The following is a 21,282-nucleotide window of genomic DNA, read 5'->3' as shown; positions in this document are numbered from 1 at the left end:
AATAGGCACCTACTGGCAGCTAAAGTTATTTATTTATTTACTATTTGGTGGGGCTTTCAACCGTTGGTTGGCTACAGCTAAAGTTAGCAACGCTTGAAGCGCCATAAAATATAGTATAAGTGTGCCAAAAATGCCCGAGGAGACCGTGATTTTTGGCACACTTATACTATATTCTATGGCGCTTTAAGTGATGCTAACTTTAGCTGGCAGTGAGTGCCTATTTACGGAAAAAATACTTGTCAAAACGGTTATATTAATACTTCAAATCAATTTTGAAAGCAAATAAGGCAACATACGATGTTTAAACCTTCTAGAAAGTTACGTATTTTGATAGTATCAAAAATTTTGTATAACATGTCAAACCTGTTAGATGACGTTTTCTGTACAAAAGGTTTAATAAACTGATTTTACGGGGACTCGACAGAAAGTCAATTATATCTCACAAACCATATGAAGCAGCTACTTAGTGTCTTCGGCAAAGTGTAATGAAATTGAAAGTTCTACAACTTTTCCGAACACACAAACATGCTATCTAGTTCCTATGAAAAGTTATTTTTTCCAAATATATTATTCCCTTAATATCCAATTCTATAAAAATGTTAACAGATGCAGAATACTTTTTTAAGAAACTTTTCTGGTCCAGAACCTTTTTTGGTGCGTATTAGCTTTGAGCGGGAAAACTTGGTTTTAGGTTTATGGAACCTTTAGAAGAGTTTCTTAAAATTGAAAGTTCTATCGTCCAGCCGAATTCAAATTTTGATTAATCCCCTTAAAAGTACAATAAAAAAATTATTTTTCTTCAGTTTCAATATAACACATCGATGTGTTCTGCAAAGTTTTACATCATATTATTACAAGAAATTTTGCTGAAGGCAGTAACCTTCTATCTCTTCAGCAAAGGTAGAAAAATCCTATTTCCCATAAATGAAAAATCGTTAAAATCAGTTTTTCTATTTTAGCTGATTTTGTAGTTGCTGTACGACTTTTTCCTGTTTTACAAAGTTGTACAAATGGTAAAAATACACAACATTGCTGAATATAGTATACCTCTATCTTTGCTTGTTTAGCAACTATAGAACTTTTACTATAAAAATACCTTTATCTTGACCCCGAATTACTCGCAAGAAGGCATCATTTTAATCAAAAACTCTCCCCAGAGGATCAGAATAGTTTCAAACAGGCTGAAAAGTTTTATAAATCATCTTTAAAAGCACAAAAGTTAAACAAAATTTATAGGCTGACAAAATTGGGATAAAAAGCTGATAAAATCGGGGGTTTTGGTTTGCGCCGTTCAAATCGGTTTGCAAGCCAATTATTACGTCAATCATTGCGTTAATAATTAATTGATTAAACTCATGCTTGATAAGATCCGGTACCTACGTGTAAAACTCAATGTTTTCCGCAAGGAAGTGATATGGGACCACTGCTCTTTTGCACGATACTTTGGTATTGAACACTGGCATGCCCACTACTCTTCTAAAAGCATGTTTGGGATTGAAAAATCAGAAAATCGAATGACGATGAATTTATTTATATGCCATAAATTAAATTAATGTAGAGGATTTAAAACTTTTTCCGTCAACTATCTTAGAGAATGGATGGAGAACGTGTCCTTCTAGCCAAGGCCAAGTTTGATGCTTGCAGTAGGTTGATCTGAAGCAAAAACATATGCAATCATGAACGGAGCTTCGCTTGTGATTCAATAAAAGTCGAGTTTCTGCGGACATTTCAGCAAGTTTTACTATTAACGGTATCGGAAGTACATCAAACATTGATGGCTCATAAATCGAAGTACATGCTCTGAATTGAATGCTCCGATGCGGGACATAAAACTAACGGAAAATCTCTTGTAAAACACAATCAAATTTCAAGCAGCATTGCCCAGCGCGCGCCAATCAAATATGCAGATTAAATATTCTGCTCCAGCAGGCAACAGCAGAGGAAAAAATATGCCAATCCCATGCTTTTAATTGTCAGAATTAATTATTAACGAAAGGCCGCCAGCCTCAGAGCCGCGCTCGCTCGCTCGCAACCCCGTTCAGGAAAATTTTCTCATTATTCCCGACGAAATAGTCAAATCTTTCCACCGACCGACCGTTGTCCTCCCCCACTGAATTCGATTTCAATTTCTCCGGAGGAGCCCGAACCGTCGCCCGGTTGGCTGTCCAGCTGTGGAAAATCTCATTTTCCTGTTCGCCTTTCCGGTCGGCGTTGTTGCTTTGCTGCACTCTCGTCAGCAGGCTACACTGGACCAAGGTCTCGCCTAGGTTTAAGAGAGGTTTAAGAGGGGTCTGTTGGCGGTGGGAACAAGACGAAGTTGAGCCGAGCGGAGCGAAGCGATTCGAGCAAACAAATTGGAAAAGCCCGCAGTCAGCGAAAAATGGCTGTAAATAAATGGGAGGAAAATTCGAAACTATTCCCGTGTCCGATTCTCGACCGACCGAGTCCGTCCGGGCGCACAAGCTGCTGCGGAACTTTTTCCTTCGTCCGTCCGTCCGTCCGTCCGTCCGTTACTGCTTGCAGCGAAAGCAGCAGCAGCAAGCTGAGGGAAAAGTTAAAAACAAGAAAATTCTTTCCTAAAGAGTTGAAGTTTTCTTCGAGCGCTGTTGCGGAGGAAGAACCGCTATAGAAATATGTGGTTAACCGCAAGAAGCTCCAGTACCGGTAGTCGAGGAGTAAATTTTCCTCGGCAGCAGACGGGAAATTGATGGTGGACGACAGTCGGAGTTCCGGCCGCCGAAGCTGAGGAGGCAAAACATGTATATAATATATCGAGAAAAAGTTTGATGATGACGCCGATGCTTTGCGAAAGATATCGACAAAGTGCTTGCTGGGAAGTTTTCCGACTTTTTTCCACTTCCGCTCGATCGCAGTCAGCAGCAGCAGCAGCAGCAGCAGCGGTAGTCTGGCCTTTAAACGAGTTCCCGGCTACGTGCCAATCATTGGCAAAAAGGTTACGTTACACTGCGATTGGATTGCTCACCCGTCCCAGCCCATCCCATCCTCATCCATTTTTCCACGCTTCACACTTTTCCGGGCCACACGGCCCGGAGACGGGGTTGCAACGATTTCAATCAAAGTTGTGCGGCGAAGTTTTACACAGGGTAAAAAGATCCGAAGGAGTCGGAATGGAGCGAGCGAGATGCACAGCGAGAGAGACAGAGAAAAGGGACAATGGAACAAAGTATTAACGAGAAAGATAAATAAACATTGACTTCGTCATCAATATTGGATGGAAACATCGTGTTTCTCGAGCTGTCTCCAGTTGAGTTGGAAACAAAACGAATGGAAGGGATGGCACCGTCGCACCGTGAAAGGAGTGCATGTGTGTAGAGTACTAATAAATAATCGGAAGACGTCATCCGTCGGGCACAAAAAAAAAACGCCCCGAGGAGGACAGATCGGTTCGATGACGGCTAAATAAATACGGCAATTTACTCGGGTGGGGTCAATTTGAGCGGAACAATAGGGTCACTCAACTTTGATTACCTTTCCTTAAACGGCCGCCGACTTTATGGCGAAACTTTTCAGTAGTATGATCAGTTTTTAGAGCCTCCGTGTGACAATGGCTTCCTATAGAGCTCAAAAATTAGCATAAAAGCTTCCGGATCTGTGCGTTTTCTGTTCTGTTTCTCCCGCAACTATCGAAATCCCAAACTCGAAAATGTATGAATATGTATTACCATAAATCTTTTGCTTTTTCTCCCGCTTCTCGGCCGGTTCTGTTCTCTTCTCTGCCGAAGCGAGTTTGAATAAACATTTTCCCACTTGTGGGAAGACTTCATCCCGCGGGCCAAGCCGCCCAGCTTCATTTGTCCAAAAAAGGACACATGGAAGAAACCGACCGACCGACCGACCGAACGGACTCGTCCGTTCCGTTGGCCGACAATAATTTTTCCCCCGAATGCACACACCGATCGAGTGTTTCTTTCTGCATTTGAAACCCGATATGACCGCACTTGATCTCGTTCGTTCGTTCGTTTGTTCGGTTACTGCGTTCCTCCTCCCGTCCCAGGGCCCCGGAATGCGCTGCGCCCGGCCGGATAGTGTGCCACAGTGTATCTCCATTAAAACATTGCCCACTCTCTCGAGCACAGCCGCAAACGCGGAAAAGCAAAACAATAAATCGATAAATAAACCTCGACGCCGAAAAACTGGGCCAAGTCGAATGCCAAAACCGACGGGAGGCCGAGGCGGTGGCGACGGCCGGAGCCGGACGCAGTACCGCTGGCGACATCTATCCGTGAGAATTCCACTTCCGCAGCATCATCCTTTTTCTTTTCGCCCCATATTTCGCACACACTAGGACTAGGCTGATGGTCGGTTTTCTCTCTCACTCCGACTCTCGGCTGGATGCTTTCTCTCTCTCTCTCCTTCTCTGGTCTCTGGTCTGGTGTTTGATTCGCTTTATGCTAGCGATATGCACGCGCTCGAAACAGATACCATCGCAAGGAGGTGCTTTTGAGTTCTGCAATTGACACTCGCCAATCCGCCAGAGCCAGCCAACTCGAACTCGAACTCGCTCGCTACAAGGGTACATTCTCTCACGCGCACACACACATTTACACACCGCAGGCAGCACTGTAGGGTAGCAGAATCGGGACCTTTCCCCGATTCGCTCCAGTGGCCGACCGTAAGGACACGCTTTCCACAGTGTGCTGCGGAGGCAAAAGAGATTTCTTTCTACTTTTTTTTCGGGTGTCCCACTCCGTGCACTACCTCGCATCGCCTCGCCTCGTACACGAGGGTTATTTTTAGCGGAGAGAAAACGATTTTGGGTAGATTCTAATTTATTATTTAGGCTGAACATGGATAAAAACTGTCGACTGAATGTTTAAGGCAATCCTGTTAGGCAGCAAGCAGGCAGCTTCCGCTGTTTGTCTTTGGCTACCTATTTTTGTCCGTGGGAAAAAGTCAATAATTAACCCTGTCGTTTTTTTTTGCTTCTTTCGCTAGAAAAACTAATGAAATGTGAGGGTGCAGCAGGTCCCCCCCCCGTCCCGAATAGAGTTGTGAATTGATTGAAAATCGATAGGGATTAGGGACCTTTTTCGCCACCCCGTTTGCCGCCAGCTAGTTTGCGTGTGATTTGCAGTTTAACTTCGCCTGCCACTTTTGGATGGATGACGGTCAGCCCTCCGGGCAGTAGCGAAAAACAGTTGTGCAAACTTAGCCCGCCGCGGCGGGCCACCTCGCACACGAACGAAACGAAGGATTAATTGAAAGTCCTTCTTCGAGATTAATCTCTCGCCCGCGTGACTCACATCGAATTTGTGGCTGGTTGTTGTTGTTGTATGTGGAAGATTGATTATTGATTTTTGTTTGGGTTCCGTTTGGGTTGGTTGGTGGGAATACGAAGGTAACTCAATCCGCTACGGGGGAGGTACGTACCGCAGGCAGGCAGGAAGACGAACCGTCAGGTTAGGGCAATATAAATACTCTCTTGGGATTGAAGACGGCGACGACGACGACGAAGACAACGAAGACACGATAACGGACCGAAGGATATGGGACAGAGGAAACCGTCGTAAAAATTGATAAGATTTAGGCCTGGCGCTAGGTCGGTCGGTCGGTCGGTCGGTCCGCATTCTTCGACACGCAGCGCAGGTAGGCCAACGAGCAAGCAAGCAAGCAAGCAGGCATGACTCCCAGGTGAGTCATGGCTGACACTAGATGGATGACGAGGACGAGACAAAATTCTCGAAAATTGGTGAGACAATTTTAAGTCTCCAGTCCCTGAATAAACAAGTTTGGGATTTGTGGGTTGAGAGGATTGTTGTTTTTGCTTCGTGTCCGGGGTAATGGACGAAACAAATTACAAAACACCGCCAGTGAATGGCTTCGTCTGAATCCTAGCTAGGATAGGACGAATGGTTGGAATAATGGCGGTATTTTGGTAAAACAAAAAGTGTCTGATGGTTCATTCTACAGCAGGATTACTGTTCGTAATTCAGGATTGAACTGAGCTCAAATGCCGTGAAATTTCTTCTTTTTTTATATACGCATAAATTGGTTGTAATCCTGGTACACTTCAGGATGAAGAGAGGAGTCGAGTGGAAAGAGAAATCTTGTGATAATCCAATGGCTGCGTGCTAGACCGCTAAGCTCCGTTTATTGAAAAGAAATTAAATCTTAGATTGATAAATCCACAAGCTATCAATATCTTCCAAGCTTAACGGTGAAAGACTCTTCAATTATATATCTTTCTGATAATAGCCTTTCATCCTAAAACAGACGACCACCGAAAAGCGAACTCGCCTGATTTATAAAACTTTTCAGCCTGCTTGAAACTATTCTGATTCTCTGTGGAGAGTTTTTGAATACAATGATGCCTTCTTGCGAGTAATTCGGCATCAAAATTAGGATATTTTTATAGTAAAAGTTCTATAGTTCCTAAACAAGCAAAGATAGAGGTATATTATATTCAGCAAAGTTGTGTATTTTTACTATTTGTACAACTTTGTAAAACAGGAAAAATTCCTACAATAACTATAAAAACAGCTAAAATAGAAAAACTGATTTTAATGATTTTTCATTTATGAGAAATAGGATTTTTCTATCTTTGCTGAAGGTTACTGTCTTCAGCAATATCACTTACACGTACCAGGGATTTAGAGAATCTCCTTCCAAGGGCTATGTCGCGTGAGTCAACCGTTGAATAAACCGTCCTAATGCAGAATGACTCCAGTAGGTTGGGAGAACAGCCCGCTCATTATCCACGATGTGTTGTTAATCGGGCCAAGATTAACCCTAGAAAGTTGACTGTTTCACTCTCCCTAGGCACACCGCTTCAAACAAGTACTCTGATGGTCCCTCCCTCTTCCCGATTCTAGTTTATTTATGAAATGTGGTATATATGGGCAAAAATAGAACAATCTCACCAGCAGTCCTTCGAATGGAATAGAGTTGCGTCCTTTGAGTTTCCATAAGTACTTCTAATAATTAATTTGATTTTTTCATCTGGTATCCATGTGTAGTATTAACACACGTATTGGCCAAAGTTTTCACTATATAGCAGGAGGTGCTTCATAAGCTAAAACGAAAAAAATAATTAAAATAACTTATATTATGCTTACCTATTAGCAAGGTCGTGTGGCTCCGCCGTCTGCCCAAAATCGCGGTTTTGAGATCAGGCAGCCGGGAACCACCGAGTATCGCACCTTCTAGCTTGGCTACTCAATTAGAGCATTACCGGGTATGGCCACGTGGAGCCGCTAGGTAGGGGCTTTGGATGGCTGGAGCTATGTTGGATGCTTTCTCATTTGCCTTCCCTATTTCATACCCAAAGTTGTACTGAAATAAATTTGTACTAAAATTAAATTACGAATTCGACTCGGTAATTCGTATTAAAATTTAATTTGTACTGATTCAAACTTGTTCTAAAGTTAAATCTGTACGAAATAACCCAATGACTAAGATAATTGTGTATTAATTTAAACTTGTGCTTGTAATTTGTGCTAAATTTAATTAGACTAACGTGAGCATCTCTTCCGCACGGGGGATTCCTTAGCCGCAAAGTTACCGAGTCTGCTTTGACAAGCGAGTGGTCATGGGTTCGAATCTTCAGGATCAGACTATTCGATGTCAAGTGACTTTAGCATGGGTTTATTCTCAGGCCCCTCATTACCCTTTCTTCAAGCTGAATTCTACTTGCCCCCATAAAGCACTCTTGACAGTGCGAAAAGTCACTCTTATAGTTAAATGTGTACTGGTCAGCCTCGCCAGGGGTGGTTGTAATTGGAGACGGTACTGGCAGTGAGGAGCAAGGTGGGTAAAGTAGAGCTAGCATTGAAGGAAGGGTAAACCCCACTACACACAAGCACGCATAAAGTTTAATCAGCATATCGTTGATTCAATAGCGATTATTGCACAAAAAATGCAGTGCAGGTTATACAGCAATCACCCGGGCTCTTTTTTATGTTTTCATGCCTTATAGCCTATTCGCCACGGTCGTCGCTCTCGCTTGTCCTTGCAACCCGAGCAGTTGATACCGAATGCCTACGAAGACCCGTACTCTTGCTCGGGTCGCCAGGCGGAGCGAGGGCGTAAGGTGAAGAAGAAAATACGAAGTAAAGCAAAATCTACCGCCATACATCTTACTCGCGCTCGCGGGCTATTGACAGCTCGCGAGCTGCTGGTATCATGAGCGGGTAGCGCAGAACGATGCTACGAGGCTCAAAATCAAAACGAACGACGCTACGAGGCTGGAGCTAAAAACCATAGTTTATGGGAATCCTCATGATCAAAGCTTGCCAATGAGCTGTAAATTTTAATTCAATCTTTTAAAAATCGGCTACTTTAGTTGAGTGATCGGAATTACCTGCGTTCACGGTAATCGTAGGATGACCGGTTCAATTATACGCAATTAGTTAACTTGACGCAAAAATACCAATTTATTAGAATAAAAACTGCAGACTCCCAGATTACACCACATGAGGATTTTCTTCATATTTAGTTTCACAGGGAAGACGGGACACGTGTCCCAAATTGAGGGTCCCAGTAACCTAGAAACTAGATGAAATTATAAATGAAATTGAATTGATATTGGATTAGAATTCGGATTTAATTTTCAACTTGTAATGGGAATTATAATTGGACTCAAAATTGAGATTGGATTGCGACTTCAAATTTTACTTGAAATTAGACATAAAATAAAGCTTGAAATGGGCCACGAAAATAAACTTGAAATAAGCGTTGAATTGAACTTGAAATTTAAATTATATTAGACTCGAAATTAACCTTAAAACAGGACTTGTTGAACATAAAGTTGAACTCGAAATTAAATATCAAAAAAAGTATTTGAAACTAGGCATAAAGTTGTACTTCAAATGGGACATGAAAATCAACCTAAAATGAGACAAAATTGAGTAGAAAATTTTGAAATTAGATATGAAATTGGACTTAACAATAAACTAGAAATTGCTGCTTTATTTTAAAATTTAATTTGATAATTGACATGAAATCGGCCTTAATTTTGAACCATTTTAGACTGGATGGCTTAGTTCAAATTGAAGCCGGAGTAAGACTTTCAATTGAACTTAATATTGAACTCGAAATTGGACTCAAAATATAAAAAAGGAAACATGACTGCAAATGGGACATCAAATTGGACAACTTGAATTGGACGTGAAATTGCACAAAATTTAACTTAAAATTGGACTTGAACTAGGAGCTGAAATTGGGGTATACTTCAAATTAAACTGGAAGGTTGATTTTAAATTGACCTTAAAATCTGGCTTGAAATTCTGCTTCAATTTTTGGACTACTAATTAAAATTGAAATTCGACATGAAATAGGACTTGAAATGGGGCAAGAAATTTGGCTTATAATGCAATTTAAGTTTCGATCCATTTTTACGCACCATAGCGTACAGTTGGTCAGACGCTAGCTCTAGGGGGAGCCAAAAGTAAGATACTCTCGATCGTAACGAAGTACTGGATGTAAGGAATTATACGAATCATGTATGACAATCTAGTTCTAAAAAATAATGAACTTCAAAGGAACACTGATTTAAGAAAAGAGAGACCGCCAAATCGGGTTTTCGCCAAGGCTACCACAATGTCACGCTACTGCTCTGGAATCAGGTCTAGAATCTGATCCAAGACCTTGACAAAAAATGTGGTCTAAAATATGATCCACAATTTAGTCAAATCTGTTCCAAAATCTGAAACAAAATATGTTAAAAAATGTGATCCACGATATAGTCTAGGTTCAAAATATGATCCAGGTCCAGAATCTGGTTCAAAATCTGGTTGCTGGTCCAAAATCGTGATCGAAAATGTGGTCCAAAATCTGATTTATAATCTGGTCCAAAGTTTGATCCAAAATCTGGTCCAAAAAATGTACTTCAGAATCTGGTTCAGGCTCAAAATCTAGTCTTAGTCCAGTATGTGGTTCAAAATCTGTTCCCATATCTGATCCAAAATCTGAACAAAAATTAGGTCCAAAATATTATTCAAAAACTGGTTCTAATTTGATAAAAATGTGGTTCAAAATCTGGGCCGGAAGTTGATGGAGGTCCAACATTGGGTTCAGGTCCAGAATCTGTACCGGAAATATGGTCAAAATCTAATCAAAATGTTAAAATGTGGTCCTAAATCTTGTCCAGAATGTTGTTCAAATCTGTTTAAAAGTTTGTTACAAAATCTGGAACAAAATTTGAATAAAATTAAGTCAACCTAATCCAGCTCTAGAATTTGGTTCAAAACTTGATCCAAAATCTTGTTGGTGGTCCAAAATCTAATAAAAATGTGGTCCAAAATCGTGACAAGGTCCATAATTTGGTCCAAAATTTGATCAAAATATCCAAATCTGATAGAAATGTGGTCAAATATTTGATCTAGAATCTGATGCAGCTCCAAGATGTTGTTCATGTCTAGAATCTGGTCCAAATCTGATTAAAATGTGGTCCAAAATTTGGTCCAGAATCTGATGCAAGCCCAGAATGTGGTCCAGCCCAGGCCTGGAACCTGGGCTCAAAAACCTAAAACAAAGTCTGGTTCAAACCGTGATCGAAAATATGATCAAAAATGTTGTTCTAAATTTGGGCCAGAATCTAGTCCAAATCTGTCCCACAATCTAAAACAGAAGTTGATAAAAAGATGCTGCTTGCAATCTAGTCCAGGTTCAAAATATGGCCCAGATCCGGAGTCTGGTTCAAAATCTGATCCAAAATCTCGTTGGCGGTTTAAAAACAGATAAAAAAAAACGGTGACCTAAAATCTGCTCCAGTTCAAAAATCTGATCTAGAATCCAGTACAAATTCGTTCCAAAATTTGTTACAAAATTTGGAATAAAATCTGATAAAAAATTCAGAATTTAGCGCCGGTTCAGAATCTGGTTGGTGGTTTAAAATTTTATCTGAAATAATAATGCTGCCTTGAAATCTACAAACTTATGATGTGCGGGCATGTTGTTTTCTAACGATTTGTCGGAATGTAAAAATCTGATCCACAGTGGCGCGGGATTTCTTAGAAAGCCAGATAGATAATGTCATATGATTTTTTTTGGGGCTACCCTATATGGCATAAAGACATTTGGCATAATGCTGTTTGGCATAAATCCATTTGGCATAACGGTCATTTGGCATAATGGTCATTTGGCATAATGGTTATTTGGCATAACGACTTTTTGGCATAATTTATAATCCAGCCAGGTTTTTTTGTTTGGTGCTTAATCTTTATGTGTGCAGCAATTTACTGAGTACCTTTTCAGTTTCAAATTGTTATAACTCAGTCAATTTGGAAGATACTTTACGGAAATTTTGTGATATCGTAAAATTTGTTGATTTCAGGCAATTGAATCTGTTCCTGTGAAATTGATAGCCAACTGGGTACACAAGGCAAAATTAGAATTGATTTCACTGATCCTTTTTGACATTTCGAAAGGATATGGTCACAGTAGTACTGATTGATCATATCGGAACTGATTCTAAACGAATAATCGATGGTTTTAGTGCTAAGCATTATTTCGAAGCCTGAACTATAATCTGTGATCCTGTAGAAGCCAGTTTCGCAATGACCTTTCAAAACAAAAATTACTACCTACTCCAGAATGTTCAACCTGATTCATCGCATTATATGAAGAAGTTCTTTAAATGAATTTCTAGAGTTTTGACACCCACATCATGACAGTTATTCTTGTAATCCAACCAGTTCTCTACTTCATAGCTGACACTCCGTCGTAATTCCGGATTTTCTGGCACTGTCTTTTAATGGCCAAATAGTCCTGTGTCTCTAAGCTAGCTAAATTTACGAACCAAATGAACCTGTTGCGTCAAAATCAATTTAAATTTGTTATGACAATTGTTAAAGTTCGCTTTTGGGTAGCCGGGTACACTTGTCGCCCTCCTAAAGATGTTTTTGTAGTTGGTAAACGCCGACAAACACTCACAAACTTTATGACATTAAACTCGATTCTTATAACACCAGTGAAAAAGCTAGTTAGTAATTGATAATTAATCTTTGCGTACCGATTTCCTGTTCCATAGTATGCTAGAATGTCTTTGACTTTTGTGCTTTTCAAAATTTCTGGTAATTGATTATCTGCCGTCAACCTCAAGAAATTTTTTTTTTGCTTCTTGCCGTAGAAAGAAATCTTGCACAACTTTTCGAAAAGAACTAAGAGTATCACTTAAAAACGTACCGGTGCGTTACATATACCTATACAGTCTGAATTCGTTGAAACGATAGAATTTCGAAATACAAGTGCAGTTAGAGTAGTTAGAGCAGGGCCCAACTAGAGAACACCCAACTAACGAACAGCGCAATAAACGAGATTTTTACGTGCGAGTCATTCCTGTATTTGAAAGTCTTGCTTACACTTCATATAACACACAGTAACCATCCACTATACACTAAATACAAAGTCAAGTTTTTAGTATATGTCCAGCCAGCAAGCAAAGACAAAACTTTTAGTCATAATAAAAAAATTGTTTTTTTGTTATTTTTCAACGAAACCTTGACAACAGATATCCCAAATTATCACTTGTAAGAAAAAATAAAAGCTTTCTAAATATGTCAAAATTTATTCACCGTTATGTCTATGCCTTACTAATAATATTTTTGGGAAGAAGTTCTTGATTTTGAATAAAAGTTATTTATGAATATTTCTGTGCAGGTAACCATTATTCAAAATCGTTTCCGCTGCTTATTAATGAGGACCACTTGTTAGTGATGGTAGCTGCGTGGGTACTATTTTGCGGAAAACCAATTCGCAATTGACCAAAACGCGGATTATAGTGTTTCGCGAAAAGTATTGTTTGGTGGAAATTCATTTTGTGAAATGTACCATTTTGCGAGGAAAATTTTCGCGAAATGTACTATTTGGCGGAAAACTATTATGCAGAAATTTTTTTTTTCGGAAACTATATTTCGCAGTTATCCACCTAATTAAGCCCATGGACTTCGATCGCTTCACAAAGAAAGTGTGATCCGTCCTTACTCGCTGTCGCTCGTTCGGACCCAACTGAAGAAAAGAACTAGAGGTCAGTAAACCTAGGAAAACAAATAAACCTAGATAGATGTGATTTCTGCGGGGGGGCTGCCTTGCCCAAGTTATCTTCTGGACGGCGAATGTTATCTTCTCTAAAACCTCTTCATACCATTTATTTGGTTTTCGACGCATTGATTTGTAGCCCAGACCTCCTAGCCTGAATTTTTAGTCTGGCGTAGATTGCCTCCGTCATCCCAAGGTGTCTAGTAATGATGTCGAGGTCGTCTACGAAGGCTAGAAGGTGCCTACTTTTCGTTTCGATCCACGCACGCCGGATCACACCTTCAATTTAATAGCTATGTTGAATAACACACAGGATAGTTCATCCTCTTGCCGAAACCCTCACTCAGTGCGATTGGAAGGGACTCTATGGTAGCTTTGATCATCCGCATCAGTTTGTCCGGAAAACCGTTCTCCTGCATTATCTGCTATAGCTGTTCGCGCACGACTGTATTGTATGCTGCGCTGAAATCTACAAAAATTTGATGCGTGGGCACTTCTAGAGGATTTCTCGAAGAGTACAAATTTGATCCGTACTATCACGGATCTTTATTCTGTTACAATCCTTCAAACTTTTTGGAATTAGTACGCACTCAAATTTGTGTTTGTGCTGGAATTATGATCACACTCTGCACGAATTCTCTGCAGAATTCCTTCACATGATTGCTATGCGAGGAACCCCAGGCCCAGAGACTCTGTGCAATTTTTTTTTCGTTCGCCCAGTCTGGGCACTGTTAAATGCAATAAACCCCGTTTTAGTCGAAAAAAACTTTCTAAATTACGGCTCCAAATTCAATTACAGCAAAATATTTCTACAAAAATTTGTTCTGCTCTCCATCGCTGGTAAAAATAACAATAACAAATTGAGTTGTTCGACACAACAAGCAAAAACTTGTTTTGTTTTTCTATTTGATCAAAGTAAGCGTCGTCACCCACTCGCAGGGTGTGATACTATGATACTGGTGCTGCAGCACCCGTGAAAACCCATGTTCAACGGGGAAAACGATTTGTACTAAACGCTAAAATTCCCGTAAAAACACCAATAAATAACAACCCCTAATTACAAAACAACACCGACGCGAATCGAAAACCTATTTTCAATTTTATTCTAGTTTTCTGTTGTATTGATTTCTGTTTTTTATCTATCATTTTCTCTCTTTTTTTTCATATGATTTCCTGTTTTGATTATTCGCACTTCCTGTGTGCGCGTGTGTGTGTCTGCTGCTCCCGTCCCAGCAGGCTTCGGATGTTAGAACAACACTTGACCAGCGGCACCAACCCCATCGTAACCAGGCTCCATCCCCGTAGCAGGTGAGAAACCGTCCCGTGCCGCAGTTGCAGTCCAACAGTCAGTTGCTGGTGGGTGTGAAACGAAACAACAACAGAAAAAAATACGATAATCATCCGCGCAAGGACGCGAAGAGCGAGTGTCGGGTCGAGTCGAGTGGCAGCAACGAGGAAGCCACTTAATGCTGTGTTGTTGTGCGAGCTTGCTATCAGTGACAAATAGGAAAATAATATGTAAATTTATGAAAATTTGATAAGTTTTTCTGTGCTCGCGGTCGGTCGGTGTGTGCGCGCTTCCGTTTTGTGTGTCGGTCGGTGCGTGTGCAGTTTTTTTTTTTGCCTGCGTTCGTTCGTTCGGTGTTCAGTTTTTATTACACTATGATCAGTTCGTTTGTGTTTGCGTTCTCGGTAACATAATCAGGAATTCATTTTTTTTTATCTGATCTCCGGGACTGGGGCAGAGAGTCTTTTTAACCAGTTGAGTTGGAAAAAATGTCATAATTTATGTAGCACGGTGGTGTTCAGTTATTCGCTGGTAATTCGTTTAAAACATACCCACGAGAGAAGGTGGAAAAAGGAAGCGAGTGAGTGGGAACGAGAGAGAGAGAGAGTAAAATACGACCGATTAAATTCAACAACATAGCGACAACAATAAAAAATGCGCCGGTTAAATCTCTAGAGCTCACCCAAAAATTCGACGATCAAGCGAATAAAAGCGTGTGCCCGCATATTTTTTTGCGTGTGTGTATGCGTACCTACATATGTGTGTGCGAGGCTTGCAATGTTCCGGGTGGTTGCAGGCGAACAGAGCAGCAAGTGAAGTCAGTGCAAAATTAAACGCAACACAGGAGTAACAGCAACGAGCAACGAGGAAAGGACCAACGCAGCTGCCTGCAGTCGTGGGGCGGAAGGAACTCCCTTCAATGTGGACTGTGCGCCGCGGCAAAGATGAACTCGTACGAATTTAATTCAACCATGGACTGCCGTGATAATGGAATACTTCGTGGAGCCGTGAAAAACAACACAAGAGGTTATTATTTATTGCTTTCATATTTCTTTTCTTACTTTAATTTAATATGTTCTCATGTGATTTTTTGGTTTCCGTTTTGAAGTCGTTTTTCTCCGTCCGTCCCTCTGAATGCCATATGTTGTTGTTGTTGGCGTTTTTTCGGCGGCGTTAATTTCCCATCGGGGCTGCGTTCTTAACGCCTAATTTGACATGTCTGTAGCCGTGGGCTGGCTGCGTCTACTTCGATGATGACTTTTGCATGCGGCCAGCTTTTGACATTCATTGTTTTCCCATTTAGCAAAGGTCGAGGTTGCGATCGATTTACGGCCAGGGTCAAGGTCGTGAAGGCATGAGAGATACATAGTTCTGCATTGGGCCGGAAATTACCGCTGTGCTGCACTGCACTGACCGAATATGACGAGCGTGTGATTCGTTATCGTTGCTCTGCCAACGGCAGTCAACTGCGCTGAACTACGCCATCGTCCAGGGCCAGCCAGAGGATGGCTTCCATGCTCACACCAGTGCAGTGAGTGGCAGTCCGATCCATCTGCCGGGGAAGGCCAAGAGTCAAACCCATACCCATCTCCGTCATCGTTCGCAGAGAGCTGCCGCTGCTGGCTGACTGGCTGGCTGGTTGGCGAATTGCACAGGGCGAAACCGAAAATAAATTCTGGCTTAAATTGATGATATTTTAATCCTATTTTTGCATACTTTGCGCCCGTCCGAGACGACAGAGACCGACGGCCATGACGACGTCCACGACGACAACGGCAACGACAACGACGACGGTCGCGCTGTGTGTTTCGCGTGTTAATCCTTCCGCACCAGAGTGTTTGACCAGAAGCTGAAACAGGCGCAGTTACTAGAGCGAAACAGTTGGGGTCCGACACACGATAAAGTCGTGCTATTGCACAACATCATGAAATTGCATTTATCTCCGGCGACGAACGTCGAGGACGGAGCCGGAGCCTATTGCAGAGTTGTTGGATGGAAGTTTTTCCCGTTCCCGTCCCTGGTCCAGCAGTGTGCGTTGTGCGGAATCCCCGGCCGGCAGAGCAGAAACTGGCTAGCAATCACCAAACTAGTTGACCGCCCACATGGACAATTTCCATACGGTGTTGTGGTACATTGGACCACTTTATTGGCCCCGGCCCCGGCTATGGCTCGAACCAACAAACGTTTCGGAAACGATTTTCGAGATCGGCTGGGTTTGGCACATGGAATTAGTGTCTCTCTGCGTCTGGACGCCCGACGAAAGATATTGAAATATTTTCCAATTTAACAATAATTGTACGATTAATTGGTCCGGCCAAAGGCTGCACAGGAGATTTGTGTGGTCTACGGTCGAGGACACACTTGGCTGTTGTTGTTGCTGCTAGGTTGAATGACCTCTGAAGTAGTTTTGTGGAGTCGTTTCTTGAATTTGAATCAATTTTACAATTGAATTTTTGAATTTTTCCTGTAATATTCAATATTCGCCGACTCAAAACGGAATTAAAACGAATTTTACACTCTCTTCGACGTTTAGACTACCATTTTTAGACTTTTTCAAGGATTGTTAAATTACTTTGTTTGCGGATCCTTGAAAAGGACTAGAGAGCATTGCCGAAACGTCGGAGAGAGCCAAATATCCCTTTTGATTTTGATTAGATTGACAGTCAGTGAAAAAGAAAATGTCAAATTTTAGTGTCGAGTGTCGACAAAGACAATTTGCTGTCATAAATCATGAATTCCAAATTATGCTGATGAAACAGATAAATAATCTAAATTTCCATTTGAGTCACAGCGATCCACCCTTTTCAAGGTTTTCGAATTGGACGATGATGGAGTTATGTTTGTCTGTGTACATTTAGTTTCGGCCACAGACTGTCAACCTCCACCAATTGCTGAAATATTTCCTAAAATGACAGCTTGTTTACGGCTTCTTCCTTTCCTGGTACTACGTACAGCAATCTAATATTCAACCTCTTGCCAAAATAGTCCATATTACAGTGTTTTCATACACAATATTGAGGTAATCCTCCGCCATTGCACTGTGGTCCAGAAAGCCAAATTAGGTGGAATAAATTGTTTACTCAGTAGTCGTTCATTTTAGACTATTTACGTGTTAGCAACAAAATCTTGATTTAGGAAGCCGCTTTTTTTTGGCATGACCAAAATTATCTTCAAAACAGAACAAGATTCACCTCAGCAGTTTTATAGCTTGAAGTATTTTGAGTAATATTGCAGGCGACATATTAGGGCGTTTTTCATGAATCAAGTTAGGGTGACTCTGCTATTTTGCGATTTTTCTCCATAACTTTTTTATTTTGCATTTCTCGCAAAACACTTCTTCAAATGACTTTTGAGACGCAACAAAAAGACGCAACTTTTGGTGAAAAAGAAACTGGCTATCTACTTTACTTCTACACTTATATTAAATTTTGTGTTAAAAATAGGCCGTTTTCAAATGTTACTATCTTAGAAAGATGCAAGCAGAATTGAAATCGGTTGATTGCGTTTGAAAGAACGAAGTTTTCTGTGCATAATATCAAAAAAAAATGGAAAGGGGATCTCAAATAAATCATCTTTGAATATGAGGGGTTTTAACAGATTTAAGTACATAAAAGTTATCGAGTTGCGCCATAATTCCGGAACGCTTTGACTGTTCTACAGTAAACTTGGCGTATATGTTTCTTGACATAAGTGAATCAGCACAGGGGGTTGACAAAAGGGGCGAACCAGCCGCAGGCTGAAAAATAATAACAATTTTATCTTGCATTTGGACCGTTAGAAGTTGTACAAGTGGCTGGGAGATAAGAGGAAGAGCGTGTGAAAAAATGGGAGGATCACAACCATGGGAGTAGAACAATATAAGAAAGGCTCTGTTTCTCTTTCATTATCTTCGGAAAGACGTACAGGTTGCTATAGACAAAAGGGGCGCTGACCGAGGAGAGGTAATCAAGGGGAGGGGTAGTTATCTCTTAATGAGAAAAAAAGCTTTGTTTTTTGTATTATGAGAATTTGCAAACTAAAACGTAGTGTTGTGAAGCCCGCATTTGTGTGGTCCAATGTTCTCTCACGATTTTCTTTTAACACACACACACATGCATTAGCACTTCTTTCGGATTCTTTTTCTGATGTTCCCATGCACTGCGACAAGTTTTTGCCCGTGTGTATTTAGTTATCAGCCACGGTCGTCGCTCACGCTCGTCATTGCAACTCAGCAGTTGATAACTATCATCGCTCGCAATGACCCGCACTCTTACCCGCGAGTGTAAGCTTCGGCTTCGCGGGCAGGCTGTGCAGAAAGTTGCTATGAGGCTGTACACTCGCGAGTGTGTAGGTAGCAGAATGTATGCATACAGTACCAGCAGTTGTTTGTCGTAGGCTTGCGTCAGTGGAGTAAGATTTGCTTCTCACACTCGTTCGCCTGAGATTCCCAATCTTATCGAAAACAGATGTACAAGTGGCTGAAAGACAAAAGGATGGTGGCCTCTGATGAAATGGGAGGTGCGAATCAAGGAAATCCCCGTTGCGGGTAAAAAACTATCTAAACTTCTCATTCTCATAGTTGAATACAATAAACGTGGGCGAGACACAATTCGTGTCTAAAAATTACGCAATTAATTTTCCTGCTAACTCAAAATAAAACCTGTAAATTAACTTTATTGATTAACTTTATAATCAAAATGAAATATGGAAAATGAGAAAAAGACAAAATGAAAAACGAAAAATGAAAAATGAAAAATGAAAAATGAAAAATGAAAAATGAAAAATGAAAAATGAAAAATGAAAAATGAAAAATGAAAAATGTAAAATGTAAAATGAAAAATGAAAAATGAAAAATGAAAAATGAAAAATGAAAAATGAAAAATGAAAAATGAAAAATGAAAAATGAGAAATGAGAAATGAAAAATGAAAAATGAACGTATCTGAACTGGCCATATCAAAACTCAAAATGGCATATGGTAAAAAATGAAAATTTTGACAAAAACGGATTGATTTGGAACGGAGAATTTTTCCTTGGACACATCAAATAAAACACGATTATTGGTACATGATTGATACAAAATGCATGAAAAAACGTATTTTAAATTTAATCCATGACTTGTGGAAGGTAGAAGGCCACAATGGATGCATATTGCCATCTTGAGACTTAGACTTGGGTTAGAATGTATGGAATTTTCAAATTAAAATGTTTCGTCTTGGATTTTAAATTAGCGTTTAACATGAATTTTTCGCTTCTTTCAGTAATCCTCGTTTCATTTATTAGTTTCCAATGCATTACTACCAAAAATCTGCTTGGAAAAGAAATACTACTGATATAAAAATAAAAATTAAAATGCTGTTTTAGATAGCAGGAAGCTCGGAATGCAATAGACTTTTCCACAAAAAATCATATATTCTACTTCTTCACAGAAAATCTTGTTAAATTTTTCAAAATCGCCCCTGAAAATGACGACTAAACAGCGAAAATTGCGGACGAATCTTCAATAAAATACTACAATATTTGCAACAAACGTTTTGCACACAGGTCAAACGAATCGATTGAACTTTGTGTCACAAAATCAGAAGAAATATATATATATGACACCCAATCATCCGCCAAATGGCACCCTAATCCCTCCGAAACAGCTTTAGCCAACTGTTTAAATTGCCAATCGGCTGTGATTGCCGGCCTCCTGCAATCTTTCCATCCATTCCAGGCTAGGCTAGGCTAGACTAGACCAGGATTTCCCCCTCATTTCTATGCACCGCGCACACCACTTTCCACCGCCATCGAAAAACAACCATTTGCCCCTCGTGCCGAGCAGAACAGAACAGGCCAATGACATACCGCGCTACCCATTTGCATATCAATCAAAAATTAAAACAATTTATCCTTCAGGGCCGTTTTCGCTTCCACATGGTGCGCCCCCGGGGCAGTTGTGTCGTATTATTTCCCCTCGGGGCAATTTACACACGAAATTAACATAAAATAGCTATTTGCGCCGATAGTGTGATGAAGTTATCCCTAGCTTTGGGCTTGTTTCTTCCTTCCTGTTTGCCGCTGCATGCATGTCCTGCGGCGGTGTCTCATCCTGCCTCTGAAATGCACTTCGCTCAAGTTCAGCACCCGACAGGGGGTACCCTACAGTAGAGAGCAAGCACACTAGGCGATGTTATTGATTCTGGCACTTCCTTTCGCTTTGGCTCGTTCCTTGCAGGCACTCCGTCGGAGTGCAGTCTATATTTTTCGCCAACCCTCCTCAAGCCGCAGCAAGCTGCCACTTTCTCCGTCCGTGCACAGCTGTTTCCCGGGAACGCCTCGCACAAATGGCAATTCCTTGAGCAACAACAACGGAAAAGAAACGAAGCGCAAAAAAATAGCTCTCCGAGCACATAAAATTAAAAAGAAAAACATAAACCCAAGCATCTGTGAAAACAAAATCGTTCATCGCGTCCCGGAAAAACCCCGTACGGTGGCTCTTCATCTGGGGAATGAAAAATCTTTTTTTCTTCCCGGTCCAGCCGACCGACCCAACAACATCCAAACAGGCGGTGAACGACCGACCAACCAGCAACTTTTTCGCCTCCTCCTTTGTTTCGTTGACTTTCTTTAATTTTCCCGGTTCGTCCCGACGACCGCCGGGCTGCTTCTTCTTCTTCGGTGTGGATAACCCGCGCACACCACTACTGTTTGGATGGAGTAAATATTTGGCGACTTCCGTATCCCCCGTATTCTAGCGGATCCTCCGCTCAACAAAAAAAGTTTTTTTCGTTCTGCTCCTTTTGGCCCAACTTCAGTTTTCATTTTTATCGTTGGCTCCCTGGACATGCTCAAACACACTCTCTCACAATCCCAACTGGCCAAAACGGTCGGTCATTAGATCGCCACAAACGTATAACCAGCGGAACAATAAGACGCGTCCTTCGTCGTCCCGTTCCGCTGATGCTGCTGCTGCTGCTGCCGCGTCCGATGACACTCACTTTTTGGGGTAAAATGAAGGTGGCCCTCATTAGTGTTCGCC

General features: G+C 41.1%; 1 protein-coding gene across 1 annotated transcript in view; it reads left to right on the top strand.

Annotated features, from left to right (window-relative positions):
- Positions 1 to 21,282, top strand: part of LOC128738285 (teneurin-m) — a 391,328-nt gene that overhangs the window by 10,048 nt on the left and 359,998 nt on the right. The window contains exon 2 of the mRNA XM_053833300.1: positions 14,233 to 15,310. Within this exon, the coding sequence (XP_053689275.1) occupies positions 15,229 to 15,310 (82 nt within the window). The 5' untranslated portion in view covers positions 14,233 to 15,228. The remainder of the gene's footprint in view (positions 1 to 14,232; positions 15,311 to 21,282) is intronic.

Source organism: Sabethes cyaneus, chromosome 2 (genome assembly GCF_943734655.1).
Source record: "Sabethes cyaneus chromosome 2, idSabCyanKW18_F2, whole genome shotgun sequence".
In the NCBI taxonomy this organism is placed as follows: Eukaryota; Metazoa; Arthropoda; class Insecta; order Diptera; family Culicidae; genus Sabethes; species Sabethes cyaneus.
The sequence above is the reverse complement of the archived record's forward strand: the minus strand, read 5'-3'. Positions and strand labels throughout refer to the sequence as shown.